At 43.8% G+C, this 21,456-nt stretch overlaps 1 protein-coding gene across 3 annotated transcripts in view; it reads right to left on the bottom strand.

Moving 5' to 3' along the window:
* Positions 1-21,456, bottom strand: part of FGD4 (FYVE, RhoGEF and PH domain containing 4) — a 387,351-nt gene that overhangs the window by 147,711 nt on the left and 218,184 nt on the right. For all 3 annotated transcript variants that reach the window (XM_038741145.1, XM_038741142.1, XM_038741133.1), the window contains exon 2: positions 230-391. Coding sequence is in view for 2 of the 3 variants with exons in the window: in XM_038741142.1 (XP_038597070.1) it covers positions 230-391 (162 nt within the window). In the remaining variant the exon portion in view is untranslated. The remainder of the gene's footprint in view (positions 1-229; positions 392-21,456) is intronic.

Here is a 21,456-nt window from a genome sequence, read left to right as displayed (position 1 = left end):
TAAAATGGGGATTGAGACCGTGAGCCCCACGAGGGACAGGGACTGTACCCAACTCAATTTGCCTGTACCCACCCCAGCGCTTAGTACAGTGCTAGGCACACAGTAAGCACTTAAGAAACACCACCATCATTATTATCATTATTATTATTGGACCTTGCTTGGAGACGATCGGCCATTATTTCTGTGGTTTGCGATTTCCATGGGCAAAAGCAGCAGCGTCTGAACTTACCTTGTGGCTTTGGGTTTGCAGCTGAACGTGGCAACTGTTTGACTGTCGTTTTTCCATTTATTCCCTGAGCCTTTTCATCACCTGTATCCTGATCGACCAAATTGTTGGCACTGTCTTGACTGCGCAGTGGTGAGACTATAATGAACTTTGGACAGGAACTGCCTAGAAAAATAAAAAAAGAAAGGATAAGAAATATCATTTTATTATATGTATACAATATATCATTATATTATCTTTATATATATATACATTATATTATATTATATTATTATATTATATTATACATATACATGCATATATATATACTAGTTATTTATTTTATTTGTTATTTATTTTATTTGTACATATCTATTCTATTTATTTTATTTTGTTAGTATGTTTGGTTTTGTTCTCTGTCTCCCCCTTTTAGACTGTGAGCCCACTGTTGGGTAGGGACTGTCTCTATATGTTGCCAATTTGTACTTCCCAAGCGCTTAGTACAGTGCTCTGCACATAGTAAGCGCTCAATAAATACGATTGATGATGATGATGACATATACTATACATTATATATAGTAATAGTAATAACAATAATAATAATGATGGTATTTGTTGAGCACTTACTATGTCCAGAGCACTGTACTAAGCGCTGGGGTAGGTACAAGGTAATCTGGCTGTCCCATGTGGGGCTCACAGTCTTAATCCCCATTTTACAGATTCATTCATTCGTTCAATCGTATTTATTGAGTGCTGTGTGCAGAGCACTGTACTAAGCGCTTGGGAAGTACAAGTTGGCAGATGAGGTAAAATTTTATTAACCCCAATACTATCTGCAGTCGCCCTGCCTACTGATCATTAAGTGAGGTTACTAGGGTTAGTAGTTTTAGAAGATAATAGCAACAACAATTATGGTACTTGTTAAGCACTTACTATGTGCTAAGCACTGCTCTAAGCAAAACAGCATGGCTCAGTGGAAAGAGCCCGGGCTTGGGCGTCAGAGGTCATGGGTTCAAATTCCGGCTCCGCCGCTTGTCAGCTGTGTGACTTTGGGTAAGTCACTTCACCTCTCTGTGCCTCAGTTCTCTCAACTGTAAAATGGGGATTAAGACTGTGAGCCCCACGTGGGACAACCTGATCATCTTTAACTTCTCTGGGCCTCAGTTGCCTCATCTGGAAAATGGGGATGAAGACTGTGAGCCCCACGTGGGACAACCTGATTAGCTTGTATCTACCCCAGCGCTTAGAATAGTGCTTGGCACATAGTAAGCGCTTAACAAATGCCAACATTATTATTATTATTACAAGCTGATCAGATTGGACACAGTCCCTGTCCCACATGGGGCTCACAGTCTTCATCCCCATTTTTTTTTAATGGCATTTATTAAGCGCTTACTATGTGCAAGACACTGTTCTAAGCGCTGGGGTAGATACAAGGTAATCAGGTTGTCCCACGTGGGGCTCACAGACTTAATCCCCATTTTCCAGATGAGGGAACTGAGGCCCAGAGAAGTGAAGCGACTTGCCTAAAGTCACACAGCTGACAAGTGGCGGAGCCAGGATTCGAACCCATGACCTCTGACTCCAAAGCCCGGGCTCTTTCCACTGAGCCAGGCTGCTTCTCTGTTCCCTCATTTTACAGATGAAGGAACTGAGGCCCAGACACATTAATGTGACAGAGCTGGGATTAGAACCCAGGTCCTTCTTACTCCCAGGCCCTTGCTCTATCCACTGAGCCACACTGTTTCTTCACGAAGATGACTTGGAAAAACATGCCTTAGATCGATATATTTTTTCAAGAAATTGGAATCTCTTCCTATTAGAAATCTCGGATCTGTTCCCTGGGCCTGGGCCTCCAAACGGAAATGTATAAATTGTATATTATGAATTTATTATTAATTCTAGTTATATTCTATTTATAATTATTTTACTACATATATTATTATATTATTTATTGTATCTCCCTCTAGACTGTAAGCTCATTGTGGGTAGGGAATGTGTCTGTTATATTGTTGTGTTGTACTCTCCCAAGAGCTTAGTATTCATTCATTCAGTCAGTCAATCGTATTTATTGAGCGCTTACTGTGTGCAAAGCACTGTACTAAACACTTGGGAAGTACAAGTTGGCAACATCTAGAGACGGTCCCTACCCAACAGCGGGTTCACAGTCTAGAAGGGGGAGACAGACAACAAAACAAAACACATTAACAAAATAAAATAAATAGAATAAATATGTACAAGTAAAATAGAGTAATAAATATGTACACACATATATACATATATACAGGTGCTGTGGGGAGGGGAAGGAGGTAAGGCGTTCGGCACATAGTAAGCACTTAATAAATATGATTGATTGATTGATTATTATTGATATTAACGTCTGTTTTACCCTCTAGACTGTAAACCTGTTATTGGCAGGGAATATATCTGCTAATTCTGTTATACTGTCCTCTCCCAACTGCTTAGTACAGTGTTCTGCACATAGTAAACACTCAGTAAATAAGACTGATTGATTATTATTGATATTATTCACTCATTCATTCAATCGTATTTACTGAGCACTTAAGGTGTGCAGAGCACTGTACTTAGCGCTTAGAAAGTACAATTTGGTAACAGATAGAGACAGTCCCTAACCAACAACGGGTTCCCCCTAGACTGTAAGCTCATTATGGGCAGGGAATGTGCCTGCTAATTCTGTTTTATTGTACTCTCCCAAATGCTTAGTACGATCCTCTGCACGTAGTTAAGTGCTCAACAAACACCACTGATTGATTGATTATTGACATATTAATGTCTGTCTTCTCCTCTAGGCCGTAATCCTTAACAAATACCACACATTATTATTACATCAGCCCCCAGTTCCATCATCATCAATCGTATTTACTGAGCGCTTACTGTGTGCACAGCACTGTAGTAAGCGCTTGGGAAGTACAAGTTGGCAACATATAGAGACAGTCCCTACCCAACAGTGGGCTTACAGTCTAGAAGGGGGAGAAAGAGAACAAAACGGAACATACTAACAAAATAAAATAAATAGAATAGATATGTACAAGTAAAATGAATAAATAAACAGAGTAACAAATATGTACAAACATATATACATGTATACAGGTGCAGTGGGGAAGGGAAGGAGGTAAGATGGGGGGATGGAGAGGGGGATGAGGGGGAGAGGAAGGAAGGGGCTCAGCCTGGGAAGGCCTCCTGGAGGAGGTGAGCTCTCAGTAGGGCCTTGAGTACCAGTACCCAGAGGGCTTGAAATCGATACTGGGGACTAAGATAGTTTCACGAATGCGACTGTGAATGGTGTTTTATGCCCTCCTGACTTTGGTGTTGAGCTGTGTTAAACTTCCCAGCGTGGCTCAATGGGAAGAGCCCGGGCTTGGGAGTCAGAGGTCATGGGTTCAAATCCCAGCTCCGCCAATTGTCAGCTGTGTGACCTTGGGCAAGCCACTTCACTTCTCTGGGCCTCAGGTCCCTCATCTGTAAAATGGGGATGAAGACTGTGAGCCCCACGTGGGACAACCTGATCACCTTGTATCCCCCCGGCACTTAGAACAGTGCTTGGCACGTAGTAAGCACTTAATCAATCAATCAATCGTATTAATTGAGCGCTTACTGTGTGCAGAGCACTGTACTAAGCGCTCGGGAAGTACAAGTTGGCAACATATAGAGACGGTCCCTACCCAACAGTGGGCTCACAGTCTAGAAGGGGGAGACAGAGAACAAAACAAAACATATTAACAGAATAAAATAAATAGAATAGATATGTACAAGTAAAATAAATAGAGTAGTAAATATGTACAAACATATATACAGGTGCTGTGGGGAAGGGAAGGAGGTAAAGCGGGGGGGATGGAGGGGGGAGGATGGGGAGAGGAATAATAACGATGATGGCATTTATTAAGCGCTTACTACGTGCAAAGCACTGTTCTAAGCGCTGATGTGATATAGGGGATATAGGGGGAGGTAGGCATCATTATCCCCATTTTACAGAAGAGGAAAATAAGGCACAGAGAGGCACAAGAGTAATTTCCCAGGCGGAGCGGCGTATCGGGTTGCTCCTTTTCCCACAGTAGGCCTTGTCGAGATGGCGGCAATAGCCATCACAAAAGCTCGACTACAAACCATGCCCTCATCTGTGTTGCCAATCATATTTGAACTCAATCAATCAATCAATCGTATTTATTGAGCGCTTACTGTGTGCAGAGCACTGGACTAAGCGCTTGGGATGTCCGAGTCGGCAACATGTAGAGACGGTCCCTACCCAACAGCGGGCTCACAATCTAGATCTTTGTGATTTCAAAAAAAAAAAACAAACCCCAACTCACTCTAATCGGCATGGGTGATATTAGAAAGTTTACATCTTAATAAAATGTTATTTTCGAACAAATAAGCTGCAAATATAGAGCGAGGGAAAATTTTGAGATAGATTGTGAGCCACCCAGGGGACAGGGACTGTGTCTAATTAGGAGAAGCAGCGTGGCTCAGTGGAAAGAGCCCGGGCTTGGGAGTCAGAGGTCATGGGTTCGAGTCCCGGCTCCGCCAATTGTCAGCTGGGTGACTTTGGGCAAGCCACTTTGCTTCTCTGGGCCTCAGTTCCCTCATCTGTGAAATGGGGATGAAGACTGTGAGCCCCACGTGGGACAACCTGATCACCTTGTATCACAAATGCCATCATTATTATTATTATTACGCTTGTTTTGGGCACGGAGCATTTCCGCTGATTGGGTCGTACTGTACTCTCCTAAGTGCTTAGTACAGCGCTCTGCACATTGTAAGCTCTCAGCAAATACCGCTGACTGATTGCAGGAGAGTGAGGTCACTGCCCCCGGGTGTGACACGAAAGGGCTGCGGGTGCCCACCACAAATGGGGTGGCAGCGGACGTGCCAATGCCACACGGGGGGATGGGGACGGGGAGAGGAAAAAGGGGCTCAGTGTGGGAAGGCCTCCTGGAGGAGGTGAGCTCTCACTAGGGCTTTGAAGGCAGGAAGAGAGCTAGCCTGGCGGATGTGCGGAGGGGGGGCATTTCAGGCCAGGGGGAGGTCATGGATTCAAGTCCCAGCTCCGCCAATTGTCAGCTGTGTGGCTTTGGGCAAGTCACTTCACTTCTCTGCGCCTCAGTTACCTCATCTGTAAAATGGGAATTAAGACTGTGAGCCCCACGTGGGACAACCTGATCACCTTGTAACCTCCCCAGCTCTTAGAACAGTGCATTGCACACAGTAAGCGCTCAATGAATGCCATTATTATTATATCATTATAGAAGGGGGAGACAGACAACAAAACAAAACAGGTAGACAGGTGTCAATACTATCGGAATAAATAGAATCATAGCTACATACACATCGTTAATAGAGTAAATATTTAAGAATAAAATAAATGCAGTAATAAATATGTACAAATATATACAAGTGCTGTGGGGAGGGGAAGGGGGGGCGATGGGGAGGGGAGAAGGAGGAGGGGAGGTAAAAGGGGGGCTCAGTCTGGGACGGACTCCTGGAGGAGGTGAGCTCTCAGTAGGGCTTTGAAGGGAGGAAGATTCATTTTTTGCCCCCAAATAAGAACAACATAATCTTTAGTTACTAGGAGATGAGGGCTCAGAGTCAACCAGGAACAGTTCAAGTACGGACTCGGAGCCTAAGATTGGTTTCTTCTACCTTGATGGACTCAGGGAAAGATAAGAAGCAAAATGCTACCTTACATGTTTTGTTTTGTTGTCTGTCTCCCGCTTCTAGACTGTAAGCCCACTGTTGGGTAGGGACCGTCTCTATATGTTGCCAAACTTGTACTTCCCAAGTGCTTAGTACAGTGCTCTGCACACAGTAAGTGCTCAATAAATACGACTGAATGAATGATATGCAGGTGGGAATAGCACCAGCTAATTGCTAGGATTGCTCAATGCAAGCCAGATAAGCAGTGTGGCCCAGTGGATAGAGCTTGGGCCTGGGAGGTGGAGGAACTGTGTTCTAATCCCAGCTCTGGTTATGTGACCCTGGGCAAGTCGCTTCACTTCTTTGTGCCTCAGTTACCTCCTCTGTAAAATGGGGCTTCAATCTTACTCACTCCAACTTAGATTGTAAACCCTCTGTGAGAGAGGGACTGGGTCCACCCTGATTAAGTTCTATCTACCCCTGCGCTTAGAACAATGCTTGGCACGTAGTAAGTGCTTAACAGATTCATCCAATCGTATTTATTGAGTGTTTACTGTGTGCAGAGCACTGTGCTAATAATGATGGCTTTCGTTAAGCACTTACTATGTGCCAAGCACTGTTCTAATCGCAGGGGGGGGATACAAGGTGATCAGGTTGTCCCACGTGGGGCTCCCAGTCTTCATCCCCATTTTACAGATGAGGTAACTGAGGCATGGAGAAGTTAAGTGACTTGCCCAGAGTCACACAGCTGACAAGTGGCAGAGCGGAATTAATAATAATAATAATAATAATAGTAATGGCATTTATTAAGTGCTTACTATGTGCAAAGCACTGTTCTAAGCGCTGGGGAGTTTACAAGGTGATGAGGATGTCCCCTGGGGGGTTCACAATCTTAATCCCCATTTTACAGATGAGGTAACTGAGGCAACGGAGAAGTGAAGTGACTTGCCCAAAGTCACACAGCTGACAATTGGTGGAGCCGGGATTTGAACCCATGACCTCTGACTCCAAAGCCCTCCCTCTTTCCACTGAGCCACGCTGCTTCTCCCAATACCATTATGATCATTATTACTATTATTATTATTATTGTGAAGAAGAATAATGACCCTGAAAGTACATAGATACAGTATTCAAGTTTCAGTTTCTCTTTGGAGGCAGGGAACCAGTCTGTCATCAGTGAAGAGAGTGAAGAGCACTCTCCCAAGAGCTTAATACATTGCTCTTCACAGAGTAAGCCCTCAATAAATACAATTGATTCATTGATTTCTCTCTCTACATATATATTTTGTAAGCCAGAGCTGCTGAATCATTTAGGAACACCAAGAAACACAAGCCCAACTCTCAGTTAAACCACATAACAGGAAATGAGGCTTCTCTGCATCTACTAGCTAAAAAAAAATCCGGTGTTTAGAAGACACCGGTAAATCTTGGGTTCGTTTTCAAGTACCAAGCTCAGTGGAATTCCGGTTTATGGTGCGGGACCAGATCTTTGCCTTACAATCCTTACAATCCCTGTTGACACAAAGGGAGAGGTGGGAGAGGGAAGGAGGACGAAGAGGTAAAGGGGGAGAGGAGAGCGGAGATGGAGGTGGGAAGGGAGACGGAGATGGGAGCCGGGAGAGGAAAGGGACATAAGAAGGGAATCCGGAGGGAAGAGAGAGGCGGAGAAGGGGAGGGAAAAAGAGAAGGAGAGGGGAAGCAGGGGGAGGAGAAGGGGAAACAGAGGGAGAAGGAGTAAAATCAGAAAGGGGATGGGGTAAAGGGCGAAGAGGGTAGGAGGGAGAATAAAGAGGATAGGAAATCTAGACTGTGAGCCCGCTATTGGGTAGGGACTGTCTCTATATGTACCAACTTGTACTTCCCAAGCGCTTAGTACAGTGCTCTACACACAGTAAGCCCTCAATAAATATGATTGAATGAATGAAAGGGAGAGCAATCCCTTGGCGGTGTGGGGGACACATTTCACCCTCAACTGGATTCATTCCACCAGTACTAAAGTCATGATAATGACTCCCTCATTCATTCAATCGTATTTATTGAGCACTTACGGCGTGCAGAGCGCTTGGGAAGTACAAGTTGGCAATATATAGAGACGGTCCCTCCCCAACAGTGGGCTCACAGGCTAGAAGATGATGATGATAAAAATAATAACGATCATACTACTACTACTAATAATAATGATGGGATTTGTTAAGCGCTTACTATGTACAAAGCACTGTTCTAAGCACTGGGGAGGTTACAAGGTGATCAGGTCGTCCCACAGGGGTCTCACAGTTTTAATCCCCATTTTACAGATGAGGTAACTGAGGCACAGAGAAGTTAAGTGATTTGCCCAAAGTCACACAGCTGACAGTTGGCAAAGCCAGGATTTGAGCCCATGACCTCTGACTCCAAAGCCCATGCTCTTTCCACTGAGCCACGCTGCTTGCCCACTGTTGGGTAGGGACTGTCTCTATATGTTGCCAACTTGTACTTCCCAAGTGCTTAGTACAGTGCTCTGCACACAGTAAGTGCTCAATAAATATGATTGATTGATTGATTATTTGTTAAGCGCATGTTATGTGCCAGGCACCATACTGAGCATTGGGGTAGATACTAATTAATCAGGTTGGATACGGTGTCTGTCCCGCATAGGGAGCTTGTTGTGGCAGGGAATGTCACTGCTTATTGTTGTATTGTACTTTCTCTGCCCACAGTAAGCGCTCACTAAATCCAACTGAATGAACAATCTTAATTCCCGTTTTACAGATGAGGTAACCGAGGCACAGAGAAGTGAAATGACTTGCCCAAGGTCACCCATTGGCAACTTCAATCATTCAATCGTATTTACCGAGCACTTACTCGGTATAGAGCACTGCACTAAGCGCTTGGGAAGTACAAGTCGGCAACATATAGAGACGGCCCCTACCCAACAACGGGCTCACAGTCTAGAAGGGGGAGACAGACAACAAAACAAAACGGGTAGACAGGTGTCAAAATCGTCAGAACTAATAGAATTAAAGCTAGATGCACATCATTAACAAAATAGCTATGTCACGGAGCTGGGATTTGTATCCAAGAAGGAAGGAAGGGAGGAAGGGGGAGGAAGGGAGGAATCATTCATTCATTCAATCATATTTACTGAGCGCTTTCTGTGTGCAGAGCACTGGACTATTTGCACATATCTATTCTATTTATTTTATTTTGTTAGTATGTTTGGTCTTGTTCTCTGTCTCCCCCTTTTAGACTGTGAGCCCACTGTTGGGTAGGGACTCTCTCTATATGTTACCAATTTGTACTTCCCAAGCGCTTAGTGAAGTGCTCTGCACATAGTAAGCGCTCAATAAATACGATTGATGATGATGATGGACTAAGCGCTTGGGAAGTACAAGTTGGCAACATATAGAGACGGTCCCGACCCGAGACAGAGACAAAGAGAGAGAGAGACAGAGAAAGCATGCCTGGGAGTGGAGAGGCAGCTAGACCTGGAAAAGAAGACTAAGAGGGAGTAGAGTGAGACTGAAGGGAGGAGTCAGGAGTCAGAGCGGTGCTATCACTCTTGGACTAAAGGGGCAGCTTATGTTGGGGACTGACCACTGCCCATTTTACAGAGGGGAAGGGGCTCAGGGAAACCCACCCTTACGGGAAGACATGTCAATCAATCAATCAATCAATCAACCAATCAATCGTATTTATTGAGCACTTACTGTGTGCAGAGCACTGTACTAAGCGCTTGGGAAGTACAAGTCGGCAACACATAGAGACTGTCCCTACCCAACAGCGGGCTCACAGTCTAGAAGGGGGAGACAGAGAACGAAACCAGACATACTAACAAAATAAAATAAATAGAATAGATATGTACAAGTAAGATAGAGTAATAAATATGTACAAATATGTATATATACATATTTATATACATATAAATATGTACATGTCAGTAGCAAGGGGTTAAACCATCATCATCAACGGCATTAACCGAGTGCTCACTGTGTGCAGAGCACTGGACTAAAATACAAGTGAGTCAGACACGGTCCCCTAGTTACTGGAACAGAGAAACAGTGTGGACTAGGGGCTAGAGCCTGGGAGTTAATAATAATAATGATAATGATGGCATTTGTTAGGCGCTTACTATGTGCAAAGCACCGTTCTAAGCGCTGGGGAGGATACAAAGTGATCAGGTTGCCCCACATGGGGCTCCCAGTCTTCATCCCCATTTTACACATGAGGTAACTGAGGCACAGAGAAGTGAAGTGACTTGCCCAAAGTCACACAGCTGACAACTGGCGGAGCCAGGATAAATGTATATATCTGTATATAACCTGTATATATGTATTTATTAATCAATCAATCACATTTATTGAGCACTTACTGTGTGCAGAGCACTGTACTAAGCACTTGGGAAACACAAGTTGGCAACACAAGTTATTACTCTATTTATTCATTTTATTTGTACATATTTATTCTATTTATTTTATTTTGTTAATATGTTTTCTTTTGTTGTCCGTCTCCCCCTTCTAGACTGTTAGCCCACTGTTGGGTAGGGACCGTCTCTATATGTTGCCAACTTGTACTTCCCAAGAGCTTAGTCCAGTGCTCTGCACACAGTAAGCACTCAATAACTATGATTGAATGAATGAATGAATGAAATATGAGCTCTAATCCCAGCTCCACCACTTGTGTACTGTGTGACTTTGGGCAAGTCAATTCACTTCTCTGGGCCTCAGTTACCTCATCTCCAAAACGGGGATTGCGACTGGGAACCCCATGTGGGACAAGGGACTGTGCCCAACCTAATTTGCTTGTTTCCACTCCAGGGCTTAGTACGGTGCCTGCCACATGGTAAGTGCTTAACAAATACCATGATTATTATTATTAATATTATTTACCCCCTCTGTTCCTCAGTTACCTCATTTGTACAATGAGTGTGAGCCCCATGTGGGATAGGAACTGTGTCCAACTTGATTAACTTGTATGTGCTTAGAACAGTGCCTGGTACACAGAAACGTTTAATACTATTATTATTATTATTATTATTAATATTATTATTATTACCAGCAAAACTTGTCTCTGCTTTCTGAAGCCCCAGGATGACTTTGTGGTGACAAGAGCAATGAGTGGTGTTACACCCATGGCTACTGGTCAATGAGGGTCTTTTCTCCCAGTGAGACTGTAACCAAGTCTACCACCCCAACTTGGATTTTGATTTTATTTTTTATTCCTTTCTTCTGAGGCATTTATTTTAAGAAGTCGCAATTCTGCCATACATTTTCACATCAAAAAAGTCTCATTTACTTTGTCTCAATTTCGGGGGTCAGCTATTATATTCCTGTACCATCATAAGATCCTCCATGAATCTTTCCCCTAATTACATTTTCTGAATTGCTTCTCCTTAAATTTTTAACACCTTTGAAAAACCTCCCAGGGAACCTAACCCTAATTAAAACTGGCTGCTGAGCTCCAAATGGTTCTTATAAAAGGTCCTTAATCTGTTCTGTAGGCAGTAAAACTCTATCTCCCCCATCTTACCTCCTTCCCTTTCCCACAGCACCTGTATATATGTATATACGTTTGTACATATTTATTACTCTATTTATTTATTTTACTTGTACATATCTATTCTATTTATTTTATTTTGTTAGTATGCTTGGTTTTGTTCTCTGTCTCCCCCTTTTAGACTGTGAGCCCACTGTTGGGTAGGGACTGTCTCTATATGTTGCCAACTTGTACTACCCAAGCACTTAGTACAGTGCTCTGCACACAGTAAGCGCTCAATAAATATGATTGATGATGATGATGATGATGAAGAGCAGTGAGTGGTGTTACACCCACGGCTACTCGTCAGTGAGGGTCTTTGCCCCCAGTGAGATTGTAACCAAGTCTACCACCCCAACTTGGATTTTGATTTTATTTTTTATTCCTTTCTTCTGAGGCATTTATTTTAAGAAGTCGCAATTCTGCCATACATTTTCACATCAAAAAAGTCTCATTTACTTTGTCTCAATTTTGGGGGTCAGCTATAATACTCCTGTACCATCATAAGATCCTCCATGAATCTCTCCCCTAATTACATTTTCTGAATTGCTTCTCCTTACATTTTGAACACCGTTGAAAAACCTCCCAGGGAACCTAACTCTAATTAAAACTGGCTGCTGAGCTCCAAATGGTCCTTATAAAAGGTCCTTAATCTGTTCTGCAGGCAGTAAAACTCTATCTCCCCCATCTTACCTCCTTCCCTTCCCCACAGCACCTGTATATATGTTTGTACATATTTATTACTCTATTTATTTATTTTACTTGTACATATCTATTCTATTTATTTTATTTTGTTAGTATGTTTGGTTTTGTTCTTTGTCTCCCCGTTTTAGACTGTGAGCCCAATGTTGGGTAGGGACCGTCTCTATATGTTACCAACTTGTACTTCCCAAGCACTTAGTACAGTGCTCTGCACACAGTAAGCGCTCAATAAATACGATTGATTGATTGATTGAGCTCATTAACAGCTCACTCAAATAAACCCGTGGTTCAGTAAATAAAGTTTGCCAAGCGGAGGATTCATTTCAAGTTGCCTTCCAAGGAGGCCAACACAGACTTTTCTCTAGAATGTTTGGCTTCTACTACAAAAACTTTCCCTCTAAGGGCAAATGGCCAATATATTATTTCCATCTCTGTGACTCAGTCAGGCATTCACAAATAGTAGCCTAGCCAAGAATATACTGGACAACAAGTAGGTTTGAAAGAGAGCAGTAGGATTTAGAGGAAAAAAATGGACTTGGGAGTCAAAGGACCTGGGTTCAAATTCCAGCTCTGCCACTTGCCTCCAATGTGGCCTGGGGCAAGTCACTTAATTTCTCCGTGTCTCAGTCACCTCATCTATAAACTGGGGATTAAATCCTCCTGCCTCTGATTTAGACTGTGAGAGCCCCATGTGGGACAGGGACTATGTCCCTAGAGAAGCAGCGTAGCTCAGTGGAAGGAGCCCGGGCTTTGGAGTCAGAGGTCATGGGTTCAAATCCCGGCTCTGCCGATTGTCAGCTGTGTGACTTTGGGCAAGTCACTTCACTTCTCTGGGCCTCAATTCCCTCATCTGTAAAATGGGGATTAAAACTGTGAGCCCCCGATGGACAACCTGATCACCTTGTAACCTTCCCAGCGCTTAGAACAGTGCTTTGCACATAGTAAATACTTAATAAATGCCATTATTATGATCATTATTATGTGCAACCTTATGAACTTGTATCTACCCCAGTAGAGCTTAATAAGTACGACTGATTGATGATCTGCTTTTCCATGAGGGAAGTGGAAATGGGATCATATGGGAAATGTGATGCCAGTCTACTTGCTTTGTTTTGTTGTCTGTCTCCCCCTTCTAGACTTTGAACCCGCTGTTGGGTAGGGATTTTCTCTGTTGCTGAATTGTACTTTCCAAGTGCTTAGTACAGTGCTCTGCACACAGTAAGTGCTCAATAAATACGATTGAATGAATGAATGAATGATCATTTGGGGCAGGAGGACAGGGAACATGTCACCAGCTCTATTGTACTGGGGAAGCAGCGTGGCTCAGTGGAAAGAGCCCAGGCTTTGGAACCAGAGTTCATGGGTTTGAATCCCGGCTCCGCCAATTGTCAGCTGTGTAGTACCATTGCTTTGTCCAGTGCTCTGCACACAGTAAGCACTCAATAAATATGATTGTCTACGTGGTTAGTCAGTTGCATTTATTGAGCGCTTACTGTGTGCAGAGCACTGTACTAAATGCTTGGGAGAGTACAGTAGAACAATAAACAGACACCTGCCCACAACGAGCTTACCGTCCAGATGGGGAGATGGATATTAATATGCGTTTGTGATAGACTGTTTGGATTTCACTTTAGAAAATATATGCCCTCTGACTGAATTATTTGTGTTTCCAAAAGCGGTGCCTCGTGGGAGATAGGGAATGGGAGGAGAAATACAAAGGTCAAGGACTCAATCATATTAATTGAGCGCTTACTGTTTACAGAGCACTGTACTAAGTTCTTGGGAGAGTACAATATAGCAGCAGTCACATTCCCTGCCCACAGCGAGCCTTCCCTGCAGTCTCACATTTCCTCCCGCCTTCAAGACACATCTATTTGGATGTCCCGCCGAGACCTCAAATTAAACGTGTCCAAAACTGAACTCCTTGTCTTCCCACCCACACCCTGTCCTCCCCCTGACTTTCACTATCAATTAGAGAAGCAGCTTTGCACATAGTAGGCGCTTAATAAAAGCCATTATTATTATTATTATTATTACTGTATTCTCACAAACGCTCAGCTCAGTGTTCTGCACGCAGTAGGCATTCAATAAATACTACCGATTGACTAACTTGACTTTTCTTCCTGTAGAATTTTCCCTTTACCTCTCCTTACTTTGTTCTGGCAGATTTTCTATTTCCACCACTTAACAATAATAATAATGGTACTTGCTAAACACTTACTATGTGCCAAGCACTATTCTAAGTGCTGGGGTAGATACAAGTTAATCAGCTTGGACACAGTCCCTGTCCCACAAGGAGCTCTCAGTCTTAATCCCCATCTTATAGATGAGGAAAATGAGGCCCAGAGAATAATAATAATAATCATAGTGGTAGTTCTTAAGCACTATGTGCCAAGCACTGTTCTAAGCACTGGGAGAGATACAAGGTGATCAGGTTGTCCCACTTGGGGCTCACGGTCTTGATCCCCATTTTCCAGATGAGGTAACTAAGGCCCAGCGAAGTGAAGTGACTTGCCCAAGATCACACAGCAGACAAGTCATGGAGCCGAGATTAGAACCCATGACCTTCTGACTCAGGTCCGTGCTCTCTCCACTATGTCCTGCTGCTGCTCCTCTCCTTTTTTCCCAGCTGGTGAAACCTTTTGGATGTGGTGAACCCAGCTGTCTAATCCACTGTGGCGTTTTTTAGCTTTTGCTACCAGGCAGTTCCCCGATGTTACCTCTATATACACCTCCAACAGATATATCATCATCAATCGTATTTATTGAGCGCTTACTATGTGCAGAGCACTGTTCTAAGCGCTTGGGAAGTACAAATTGGCAACATATAGAGACAGTGCCTACCCAACAGTGGGCTCACAGTCTAATGAGAAAGTAGCAGTGATACTGCCTAATATGTGTACATGCGTATGTGCACACATACATGCACACATATATGACGAATATCTAACACCCTGTCTATATGGGAGATCGCTTTCACAGCCTTTCGAAGGACTGTCAACCACCATGTTCTAGTAATGATAATGATGATCATTGGGTTATTTGTTAAGCCTTTACTACATGCCAAACAGTGTATTAAGCGCTGGGGGTGGGGGGGGGAAGGAAGGTCATCAACTCTCACATGGAGCTCACAGTCTAATAATAATAATAATGATAATATTAATTATCATCTTATTTATTAAGCCTTTACTACGCGCCAAGCACTGTAATAAGCGCTGGAGGGGATGGAAGGTCACCAGCTCTCACATGGAGCTCACAGTCTAATAATAATAATGATAATATTCATTATCATCTTATTTATTAAGCCTTTACTACATGCCAAGCACTGTACTAAGCGCTGGAGGGGATGGAAGGTCAGCAGCTCTCACATGGAGCTCACAGTCTAATAATAATTATGACAATAATTATTATGTTACCTGTTAAGTGTTTATTACATGCCATCCCCCCCTTCCTACCACATCTGTATATATGTTTGTACAGATTTATTACTCTATTTTACTTGTACATATTTACTATTGTATTTATTTTGTTAATGATGTGCATTTAGCTTTAACTCTCTTTGTTCTGAAGACGTGATACCTGTCCACATGTTTTGTTTTGTTGTCTATCTCCCCCTTCGAGACTGTGAGCCCGTTGTTGGATAGGGACCGTCTCTATATGTTGCCAACTTGTACTACCCAAGCGCTTAGTACAGTGCTCTGAACACAGTAAGCGCTCAATAAATATGATTGAATGAATGAATGAATGTTCTCTGGGTAAGAAAGTCCACTACTCTTCCGCCTTCATAACGCTCTTAAAATCCATATCTCCTCTAAGAAGCCTTCCCGGATTAAGCCCTTTAGTTCCCCAATTTGCCCTCCTCTATGTAATAATAATAATAATGATGATGGCATTTATTAAGCACTTACTATGTGCAAAGCACTGTTCTAAGCGCTGAGGAGGTTACAAGGTGATCAGGTTGTCCCACGGGGCGCTCACAGTCTTCATCCCCATTTTACAGATGAGGTTACTGAGGCACCAAGAAGTGAAGTGACTTGCCCAAAGTCACACAGCTGACAATTGGCGGAGCCGGGATTTGAACCCATGAATTCTGACTTCAAAGCCCGGACTCTTTCCACTGAGCCACACTGCTTCTCTATCAACTATCTTCTGTATCAACTCTGCACTTGGTTATGCATCCCTTCAATCAATCAATCAATCAATCGTATTTACTGAACGCTTACTGTGTGCAGAGCACTGTACTAAGCGCTTGGGAAGTACAAGTTGGCAACATATAGAAGCAGCGTGGCTCAGTGGAAAGAGCCCGGGCTTTGGAGTCGGAGGTCATGGGTTCAAATCCCGGCTCTGCCAATTGTCAGCTGTGTGACTTTGGGCAAGTCTCTTAATTTCTCTGTGCCTCAGTTCCCTCATCTGTAAAATGGGGATTAAGACTGTGAGCCCCCCGTGGGACAACCTGATCACTTTGAAACCTCCCCAGCCCTTAGAACGGTGCTTTGCACATAGTAAGCGCTTAATAAATGCCATTATTATTATTATTATTATATAGAGACAGTCCCTACACAACGGTGGGCTCACAGTCTAGAAGGGGGAGACAGAGAACAAAACCAAACATATTAACAGAATAAAATAAATAGGATAGATATGTACAAGTAAAATAAATAGAGTAATAAATATGTACAAACTTATATATATATATATATATACACAAGAGATGAGCCTTCGGTAGGGCTTTGAAGGGAGGAAGAGTGACTGTTGGACATGAGGAGGGAGGGAATTCCAGGCAAGAGGCAGGACGTGGGTCAGGGATCAGCCGCGGGACAGGTGAGATGGAGGCACAGTGAGAAGGTTAACGCCATACTCTTTCCACTAGACCACACTGCTTCTCTGTTTATTTACTTCTCTTTATACTCAGTTGCTTCCCCTGCCTGTAACTGATTTTAATTCTAATCAATCAAATTTGCTCAACATCTACCATGCGCAGAGCACTGCACTATTCATTCATTCAGTTGTATTTATTGAGCGCTTGATGTGTGCAGAGCACTGTCCTAAGTGCTTGGGAAGTACAAGTTGGTAACATCCAGAGACGGTCCCTACCCAACAGCGGGCTCACAGTCTAGAAGGGGGAGACAGACAACAAAACAACACCTATTAACAAAATAAAATAAATAGAACAGTAACGCACCAAGCACTTGGGCGAGCACGACATCGCCAAGATCCGTCCTATCCTCTCCATCCTAACCGCTACCTTGCTGGAGTAATCCCGACTCCGCCACTTAGCTGTGTGACTTCGGGCAAGTCACTTAATTTCTCTGTGCCTCATATAGTTATCAAGAGTGTGAGCCCCAAGTGGGACAACCTAATAACCTGGTATCTATCCCAGCGCTTAGAATGGTGCTTGGCACATAGTAAGCGCTTAACAAATGCCATCATTATTATTATTAGTGGGGAAAATATCTAGTATCCAAAGGTCACAGATTGAAGTGCGTAGATGATTCATTCATTCATTCATTCCTTCAATTGTACTTATTGAGCGCTTACTGTGTGCAGAGCACTGTACTAAGCGCTTGAAATGGAAGGGAGAGCTAGCTGGGGAAATTAAGTCAGGGAAGACCTCTTGGAGGAGATGTGACCTTAGCAATGCCTGGAAGGTGGAGAGAGTGGTGGCCTGGCATAGATGGAGGGAAAGGGAGTTCTTGGCTATGGGGAGGACGTGGGACGGGGTCGGCGGCAAGATAGACGAGATTGGGGCCCACTGAGTAAACTGGTGAGAGCGGGGAGGAGTGTGAGGGCTGGGTTTTAGTAGGCGACCTCTGTGATGAGGTAGGACGGGGAGAGCTGATTGACCGCTTTAAAGCCGATGGTAAGGAGTTTTTGTTCGATGCGAAGGTGGATGGGCAGCCACTGGAGGTTCTTGAGGAGGGTGAAAACGTGAACTCAATATTTTTGTTGATAAACGATTCATTCAGCAGACTGAACTAAGGACTGGAGTGGGGAGAGACAGGAGGTCAATAAAGAGGCAGATGCAGTACTCAAAGAGGGACAGGAGAAGTGATAAGGATAAGGATAAGAGAAGCAGCGTGGCTCAGTGGAAAGAGCCCGCGGTTTGGAGTCGGAGGTCATGGGTTCAAATCCCGGCTCCGCCAACTGTCAGCTGGGTGACTTTGGGCAAGTCACTTCACTTCTCTGGGCCTCAGTTACCTCATCTGTAAAATGGGGATTAAGACTGTGAACCCCCAGTAGGACAACCTGATCACCTTGCAACCTCCCCAATGCTTCGAACAGTGCTTTGCACATAGTAAGCGCTTAGTCTCCCCCTTCTAGACTGTGAGCCCGCTGTTGGGTAGGGACCATCTGTATATGTTGCCAACTTGTACTTCCCAAGCGCTTAGTACAGTGCTCTGCACACAGTAAGCGCTCAATAAATACGACTGAATGAATGAATGAATAAATGCTATCATTATTATTATTATTATTAAGTGCTTGCACCAGGAGGGTAGCAGTTTGGCTGGAGAACCAACAGGATTTGGTGACAGACTGAAAATGTCTGTGGAATGAGAGAGGCGAGTCGAGGACAATGCCAAGACTACGGGCTTGTGGAGTAGGGAGGACAGTGGTGTTGTCTACAGAGATGGGAAAGACTGGGGAGGACAGGGTGTGGGTGGGAAGACAAGTTCAGTTTTGGACATGTTTAATTTGAGGTGACATCCAAATTGATATGTGGTCAAGGCAGGAGGAAACAGACTGGAAGGAAGGAGAGAGGTCAGGGCTGGAGACACAAACTGTACTCTCCCAGGTGTTCATTCATTCATTCAATCGTATTTATTGAGCGCTTACTGTGTGCAGAGCACTGTACTAAGCGCTTGGGAAGTACAAGTCGGCAACATATAGAGACAGTCCCTACCCCAAAACGGGCTCACAGCCTAGAAGGGGGAGACAGACAACAAAACACGTAGACAGGTGTCAAAACCGTCAGAATAAACAGAATTAGCGCTATATGCACATCATTAATAAAATAGAGTAGTAAATATGTACAAGTAAAATAAACAGAGTAATACATCTGTACTACAGTGCTCTACCAAAAGTAATGGCTCAATAAATACGATCAATTTATAGGAAGGTGGTCTCCTTCCGGTATCAATGATAGAAGGGAAGAGAAACTGAAAGATGTGTTTCCCTTTCCAAACTTCTTCCTTCCGTATCTGAGAACAGAACTCAACACAGTCCTGCTCTCCAGAGCACTGCTGCCATTATCCCACGGTGACCCCCTTAATCGATGGCACTTATTGAGCACTTTCTGTGTGCAGAGCACTGTATTAAGCGCTTGGGAGAGTACAATGCTGCAGAATCGGTAGACACACTCTCTGACCACAACCCCTCAATCCTGCAACCAGGTTTTTCGCACCCCGGCTCCTCAGAAGCCAACTTTCTTATTAAAAGTTGTAGAGAAGCAGCGTGGCTCAGTGGGAAAAGCACGGCCTTTGGAGTCAGAGGTCATGGGTTTGAATCCCGCCTCCACCAACTGTCAGCTGTGTGACTTTGGGCAAGTCACTTCACTTCTCTGTGCCTCAGTTACCTCATCTGTAAAATGGGGATTAAAACTGTGAGCCCCCCGTGGGACAACCCGATCACCCTGTAATCAATCAATCAATCAATCAATCGTATTTATTGAGCACTTACTATGTGCAGAGCACTGTACTAAGCGCTTGGGAAGTACAAATTGGCAACACATAGAGACAGTCCCTACCCAACAGTGGGCTCACAGTCTAAAAGGGGGAGACAGAGAACAGAACCAAACATACCAACAAAATAAAATAAATAGGATAGAAATGTACAAGTAAAATAAATAAATAAATAAATAAATATAGAGTAATAAATATGTACAACCATATATACATATATACAGGTGCTGTGGGGAAGGGAAGGAGGTAAGATGGGGGGATGGAGAGGGGGACGAGGGGGAGAGGAGGGAAGGGGCTCAGTCTGGGAAGGCCTCCTGGAGGAGGTGAGCTCTCAGCAGGGCCTTGAAGGGAGGAAGAGAGCTAGCTTGGCGGAGGGGCAGAGGGAGGGCATTCCAGGCCCGGGGGATGACGTGGGCCGGGGGTCAACCTCCCCAGCTGTAACCTCCCCAGCGCTCAGAACAGTGCTTTGCACATAGTAAGTGCTTAATAAATGCCATTATTATTATTATTATTTCCTAAATTAATATGGTCAAGTGCTAGGAACTATTGCCCTCTCTACCCAGATTATTTTACAGCTTCATGTAGGTTTGAATCTGACCCTAGCTGTAAGAATGAAGGTGAAAAATTCATTACTCCTTTGCATACTTCTTTCAGTGCTCAAAATATCTGGCTTTTGAGGCACATAATCTTTGAATGTTTCTAAGCATTCATTCATTCAATCGTATTTACTAAGTGCTTACTGTGTGCAGAGGACACTGAACTAAGCGCTTGGGAAGTACAAGTCGGCAACATAGGGAGACAGTCCCTACCCAACAACCGGCTCACAGTCTAGAAGGGGGAGACAGACAACAAAACACGTAGACAGGTGTCAAAACCGTCAGAATAAATAGAATTACAGCTCTATGCACATCATTAACAAAATAGAGTAGCAAATATGTACAAGTAAAATAAATAGAGTAATAAATCTGTACAAATATATACAAGTGTTGCGGGGAGGGGAAGGGGGTAGGGCGGAGGGGATGGGGAGGGGGAGAGAAACAGTATGGCTCAATGGAAAGAGTCCAGGCTTTGGAGTCAGAGGTCGTGGGTTCAAATCTCGGCTCCGCTAATTGTCAGCTGGGTGACTTTGGGCAAGTCATTTAACAGTGCTTCGCACATAGTAAGCACTTAACAAATGTCATCATTATTATGATTATTATCTCATCTGTAAAATGGAGATGGAGACTGTGAGCCCCATGTGGGACAACCTGATCACCTTGTATCCTCTCCAGCGCTTAGAACAGTGCTTTGCACATAGTAAGCGCTTAACAAATGCCATCATCATCATTTAACTTCTCTATGCCTGTTACCTCATCCGTAAAATGGGGATTAAGACTATGATTATGATAGTCTTAAGACTATGAGCCCCCCGTGGGACAACCTGATCACCTTGTAACCTTCTCAGCACTTAGAACAGTGCTTTGCACATAGTAAGCACTTAATAAATGTTATCATTAATTATTAATTAAAAAGGGGGGCTCAGTCTGGGAAGGCCTCCTGGGGGAGGTGAGCTCTTAGTAGGGCTTTGAAGGGAGGAAGAGAGCTAAGCATATTCCTGAACAGATTTCTTAATACAGGTTCTATCCCGTAACAGCTTGATTTTTTCTTCTCCCTTTCTCCTTCCACAGAGGATGCTTTTGAGGAGCAAAAAGAAGGTATTTGAGGACT

Source organism: Tachyglossus aculeatus, chromosome 2 (genome assembly GCF_015852505.1).
Source record: "Tachyglossus aculeatus isolate mTacAcu1 chromosome 2, mTacAcu1.pri, whole genome shotgun sequence".
NCBI classification, from domain to species: Eukaryota; Metazoa; Chordata; class Mammalia; order Monotremata; family Tachyglossidae; genus Tachyglossus; species Tachyglossus aculeatus.
This window is presented reverse-complemented; position numbering and strand designations above follow the sequence as displayed.